This window comes from Girardinichthys multiradiatus, chromosome 18, assembly GCF_021462225.1.
Source record: "Girardinichthys multiradiatus isolate DD_20200921_A chromosome 18, DD_fGirMul_XY1, whole genome shotgun sequence".
In the NCBI taxonomy this organism is placed as follows: Eukaryota; Metazoa; Chordata; class Actinopteri; order Cyprinodontiformes; family Goodeidae; genus Girardinichthys; species Girardinichthys multiradiatus.
Genome location: NC_061810.1, coordinates 37,557,124 through 37,563,123, shown reverse-complemented (window position 1 = coordinate 37,563,123; position 6,000 = coordinate 37,557,124). Strand labels below are relative to the sequence as shown.

Sequence of the window (6,000 nt, the reverse complement as noted above, 5' to 3'; positions counted from 1 at the left end):
AAGAATTCAGAGTATAATTCAAATGTTTTGTTATTTTTATATGTCTTGTTTTTTTGGGTAATTTTAACCTTAAAGACTTGATCTCATCACCAATGATAAATTGCCAAAAATTCCAGTGAAAACATGCAAAAAGCTGGTCAGCATTTATAAAAAGAGTTTGATTGCTGCAATGGCAATAGAGATTTCTCCACAGGTTATTGAGACTGGTATAAATAACTTTTACCATTGATTTTTTTGTCCTTTGAATAATGACAGTCACGTTTCTATGTATGAAAAAACGTCATAGTTAAGTGAAATAATTTTAAATCTAAATCTGTTAGGGGTATGAATTATTTTGGACCTAAATGTGTCTCATGACCCTAGATGAGTGTCAACATGTAGTGAACAAAAGGGGGACATCAACATCAAACTTGTACAGAAGTAGGCACTCCGTTTATCACTTCCATATTTAAGTAAGTAAAACTTTATTTATATAACATCATTTAAAATACAAAATCACAAAGTGCTTCACAAGAGCCATCAATGTGTAAAATTACCATAAGAAATTAATAAACAGCTGATTTAAAAAGATGTGTTTTTAACTGGCTTTAAAAGGAGATCACAGAGTCCACTGATCTCAAGTCCAAAGAAAGAGTGTTTCAGAGTCTGGGGCCCATGGAACAGAAGGTTATGTCTCCTTTTGTTTGCAGGTTAGTATGGGGACCCATCAGCAGGCCCTGGTCACAGAACCTCAGGCTCCTGCCAAGGACATATGGGTGCACAAGTCCTCTGAGATAACCTGGTCCCGGTCCATGAAGAGCTCTCCAACTTAGTAAAAGTTAAATTGCACTTTAAAATAAACTGGAGGCCAGTGTAGTTGCATCAAGATTGGAGTCACCTCCTGAAAATTTGGAAGATTTTGTCAGAAGTCTGGCAGCAGCATTTTGAACAACTTGTAACGATTCTAGGGAGGTTTTGCTAAGACACGTGTCGTGCATTTGAATAATCCAATTGTGATGCGACAAAAACATGAAACATTATTTCCAGTTCCGGATGTGGGCTTAGTTTGGCAATATTTCTCAGATGATAAAAACAGAAACAAACGAGAGACTTGACACATGCATCAAAGTAAAACCAAATTCAAAGGATAGGTCAAGGTTCCAAACCGAGGATTTTGCCAAAGAACCAAGAGGTCTCCTTTATCCCAGACATAAATTTGTTTGGTGCAAAGACAATTATTTCAGATTTGGTCTTGATTTAATTGAAGAAAACTATCTGCCATCCACCTTTTAACATAGTCTAGGCACTTTACCAAACTGTTGCTTTTAGACATGTCATTTGGATGAAGCAAGGTCAGCAAGTCAGTCATTTTCTACCGCTTATTCCATAGTGGGTCACGGGGGAGCTGGTGCCTATCTCCAGCAGTCTATGGGCGAGAATGAAGCAAGGTGTACAACTAAATATCATCTGCATAGCAGTGATAAGAGATGTCTTTAAATGCTGACAGAATGTGCCCAAGGGGAAGCAAATACAATAAAAAAAAGCAGAGGGACCAAAACAGGACCTTGGAGTACACCAAAATGGACAGGATTGGAAGGAGATCTATATAACAAAATATTATCTGTCAGACAGGTATGAAGTGAACCACTCCAAGTCAGGCCCTGATACAACAACCCAGCACTTCAGCCTGGGTTGGCCAACAGAATTTGATGGTGGAAAATTGAGGTTAGGTTCAATATAAGCTTATTTAAATTACTAATGGAGCTTGTATTGGAGTCTGAATAGTTAGAGGTTAACGAGTTCACTTATTTAAACTAAAACTCAGCCAATGACGAATAACAGAACTCAGATCTGTAAATATTTCATTATGATGCAAGTTTACCACAGGAATTCTAATCAGATCCCCTTCAGAGAAAAACAAAATCTAAACAAATCACGAAAACTGCAAGCAATGCATTCACAGAAACAAACCCAAATATTAGCTTTTTACTTTAAACTTATTTATTGAACAACTTTCAAAAAATATATTTCAGGAGACACACAAAACTCCACAAACCCAGTTGACCTAATAAATAAACTAATTAATTAATATCATGAACATTCCTTATTATTTTTGTTGTTTGTCAAATTAATATCATGTGTTTGAAATACTTGTATATTCATCATTATTGTGCTATCAATTATGATATGACGTTTTTAAAAGATGTGGTCATGCTTGATATAACAACTCTTCTTTTGTTTTTGTGTTTAAAATGTTTCTTTCTGAAAAAACTACTGTTCTCGGTTTTGTGTCATTCTTGTTATGTGACATTTGTGCAGCTTCAGAAAAATTACATTGTAAGAATGTTTTAGGATAATAATGAAAATCACAAATCTGAACAAAAGCATGGTAGCCTACTTAATGCACCTTAATTAACAGATGGAGCTAATAATGGAGACTGAATAGTTAAAGGTTGACGGGTTCACTAATTCTCGGCTAAAACTCTGCATATGATGGATTATACTGAGTCTGACAGTTATAAGATCTGTAAATGCTTTCTTATCATGCGATTTTATCACAGAAACCAAAAAATTTGAATCTCTGATTTTTTTATGGCTCATTTTTAGACTCCCCTTTGATTACAGACAGGAAGATGATAAAAAGATGGGAGGGGGATGACAGGCAGACATCTCCAGTCCCCCCCTTTAAAAAAGACAAGTTAGGTTTAAAGCCTGGCAAATATATGCGCCTATTTAACCTGAATCAGCCAAAAGACATATCATCTGCGTGGTTATGTTTTAGTAGGACAGCAGCAGCAGGCAGCCTAAACGGTGTGAGATCTGAGCAGCCAGCGGCGCATGGATTCTCGGTGCCCATGCATGAAGAAAGAAAATCTGAGGCAGCATAATCAGCGCCAACCATGTCTGCGCAGTGGGCCGTCGAGGAAACAGAAAACAGGGAAAAAACATATTGCATGTGTCGCCACACCCATCATACACAGCCAGACGGGGGAAAGCGCTTTTCTGTCGGCGACATGATACTAGTGGAAGGCTGCGGATGAGTCACACACCTTCATCATCAGCAGCATCCACCTCTTCTTCTTGTGTATCACTGAGCCACTGAAGCTGCATACAGCTAATGCTGACATGCTGATGATGCTGCTGCTGCTGGTGGAGATGGCGGTGCACGTGGGGCCAGTTTAAGGAGCGGTATTTACAGATGTGCATGCTGGCAGTGCGCATGATACTGCGGCTCCCGCTTACACTACGGCACGCTCCAACTCACCTTGAATCGGAACGCTCCTCCGGGCTCGTCATGCGGGGAAGGGGAGGGTAGTGTGCGGGGGCAGCCAATACACGCCCCAAAACCTCAATCTGCAGCCAATCGTGTGGGGGAAGAGGCGGACCTGTGGCTTACATTCTCACACTTGGTTTCACTATGCGCTCGTAAGAGAGAGAGGAAAAAAAAAAAAAAAAAACGTCTCCGTGTCTACTACAAACGCGGCGGTGTAGGTGCTCTGTCTCTTCGGGAGAGGATGCGGATGGAAGGACGGGGGAGGGAAGAAGGGATGAAGGCAACGCAGCGCCGCGGGGAGAGAGAATAAGACATGAAATGAAAAAGAGTCCGAGAGTCCGAGAGGTGCAAGGTCGAATATGAGAGATTGGTCGAACGGGGCACTTTGCGTGGTAATAGCTGGTCGGCAATAGTACTATGATTTGGTATGTGGCCACTCTGATAGCAAGTGTATTCAGCACCAGAGGAACGGCCGCTCAAGGTGAGTTGAAGTGCAATATATCTTAAAGCGCGTGTGCATGACATTTTTATTTCTTCACCTGGATGTTAGATCACATGAGCTGCTGTACAGCTAATCTATCTTACACTAAAGTTAATTGTTTATAAAACGGCTTGGTGCAATTCTCGAGGCAGCTCCATATGCACCATTATAGATCATAACAAAGCTCGCCTGACTGATGTGGCTGTTGGGTTAGGCCGGTGTGTGTTTGTCTGGTGTGTGTGTGTGTGCGCGTGTGTGTGTGTGTGTTTGAGGCGCATTTGTGCAGCCTGGAGGATAACGAATCCGCCGCCGCTGAAGGAGAAATGTGTGCATTTATATTATAGCCGAGCAGTCCCATTTGAGTTCTCCAGAGAGGGGTGTGACCGGTCTCAGCCCTCCAGATGGAAAAGTAGCTAAATAATGCATCACGTGTCAGATGAAATGCACTCTTGAATTTGATAGAGCTCACTGCAGCCGCATGCACGGAAAGAAATGCAGGATTTCACACTAAAAGAGCAGGAGGAGGAAGGGGAGGGGGGGGGGGGGGGTCACAGTGCCGTGCGTGATGCACCGCCGCATGCTTGCCTCTGTGCTGATCTAGGAGCTTCAAAGAATTTCTCACATTCCTGCACCCTGCAAAACTGCACAATGTCCATTTTGCTCGGATTCGCCTCTGATCTGCTCTGATGTTGACCCATGTACTTACTTAACCTTGCTTTTCCACTCGCGCCCAGATGAGGGAGACATGTGCCAGTCTATGGCCTGGTCCCAATGACCCCCCCCCCCCATCCCATCCCCGTCCCCCTCCGCCCCACACCATGCCCAGTCAGAACTGGTCTGTTCACAGGTCTGGCTCTTTCTGGGAAGCCGGCCAGAGGAGTTTGCTGTGGGGGTAAAAATAAAAACGGTTTGATTTTCAAAACAGAGAGTATTTATGGGGGTGCTTTAATGGCAAAATGTCAATCCTGAATTACATTTAAGGAAATGGGTGCAAAGAATCACAGCATTCTACAGTGGCTGGAAAAATATTTTCCATCTCTTGAACTTTTTGCCATTTAACTGTTTCACATTAGAACCACAAATCTGAACGTGTCTTATTTTTTATGTGATAATGTGTCGCATAATTCTAAAGTGGATGAAAAACAATAAACTGGTTTCAATTTTCAAGTAAACCTCTAAAATGTGTGGCGTCCATTTGTAACCAGTGCCTTTGTCAATACTTTAAGCATGTTTGGATTAGAATGAAGGAACTGCGAACATCATTCAGGTCTTCCTGAAAAATCTTAAATGGATTAAGATCTGGACTATGACTGGACCATTTCAGCACATTAATATACTCTGATCTAAACATTTCTAGCTCTGACTGTAAATTTAGGATCATTGTCCTGCTGGAAGGTTAACCTCCACCTCATAGTCTTTTGCATCAGTTCTAACCTGTTTCACCATCCCTGCTCAAAAAAAGCATCCCCACAGCATGATGCTACCAACACCATGTTTCACAATTGAAATGGCGTGTGCAAGGTGACGTTTTGGTCTTAGTTTTCCACCATGCAAAGGGTTTTCCATGTTGGCCAGAAACTTCAATTTTGGTTTCATCTCAGTAGAGCACCTTCTTAGAACTGTTTGCTTTATCCATTGAGTAGCTTGTGGCAAACTGCAAGCAAGACCTCTTATGGCTTTGTTTCAACAGTGGCTTTCTTGTTGCCCCTCTTAGAAAAAGGTCACATTTGTGGAGTACACAACTAATAGTTTCCCTGTGATCAAATTGTCCAACTTAAGGTGTGGATCTGTGTAGCTCCCTTAGAGTCACTATGTGCCTCGTTTGCTTTTCTCGTTATTCCTCTCCTTGGCCAGCTTGTCAGTTTTTGGTTGGTTTGCAGTTGTTCCATATTCTTTCCACTCTGTGGTGCTCTGGAAGATGTGTAAAACCTGGGAAATGTTTAAATTTCTCTGCAATTTATTCCTGACTTGTCTGGTGTGTTCTATGTTCTTTATGTTGCTGTTTGTTTACCAGTGTTCTCAAAAATATCTCTGATGTTTTCACACAACATCTGCATTCATAACGAGAATAAATTGCTGTCATGTTGACTGTTTTCTAATAAGGTGACTTCAGAAGGCATTGGGCGGTACTGGATTTTATTCAGGGGAATCACAGCAAAGGAGGCTAAAGACTTTGGTCTTTCACATAAAATATGAAAAAAACTTTAAATGTTGTGTAAATTGTGAATAATTTTAAATAAAAGGATTTCTACTTTTTGCAAAAGTC

General features: G+C 41.2%; 1 protein-coding gene across 5 annotated transcripts in view; it reads left to right on the top strand.

Annotated features, from left to right (window-relative positions):
* The first annotated feature begins 2,709 nt into the window (after positions 1-2,709).
* The window catches only part of igsf9ba (immunoglobulin superfamily, member 9Ba), a 115,221-nt gene continuing 111,930 nt past the window's right edge, over positions 2,710-6,000 (top strand). For 2 of the 5 annotated variants that reach the window (XM_047391521.1, XM_047391520.1), the window contains exon 1: positions 2,714-3,734. In XM_047391521.1, coding sequence (XP_047247477.1) covers positions 3,671-3,734 — 64 coding nt within the window. In that variant the 5' untranslated portion in view covers positions 2,714-3,670. Of the gene's footprint in view, positions 3,735-6,000 lie in introns of all 5 variants that reach the window. The other 3 variants (XM_047391522.1, XM_047391518.1, XM_047391519.1) reach the window with 3 other exon arrangements.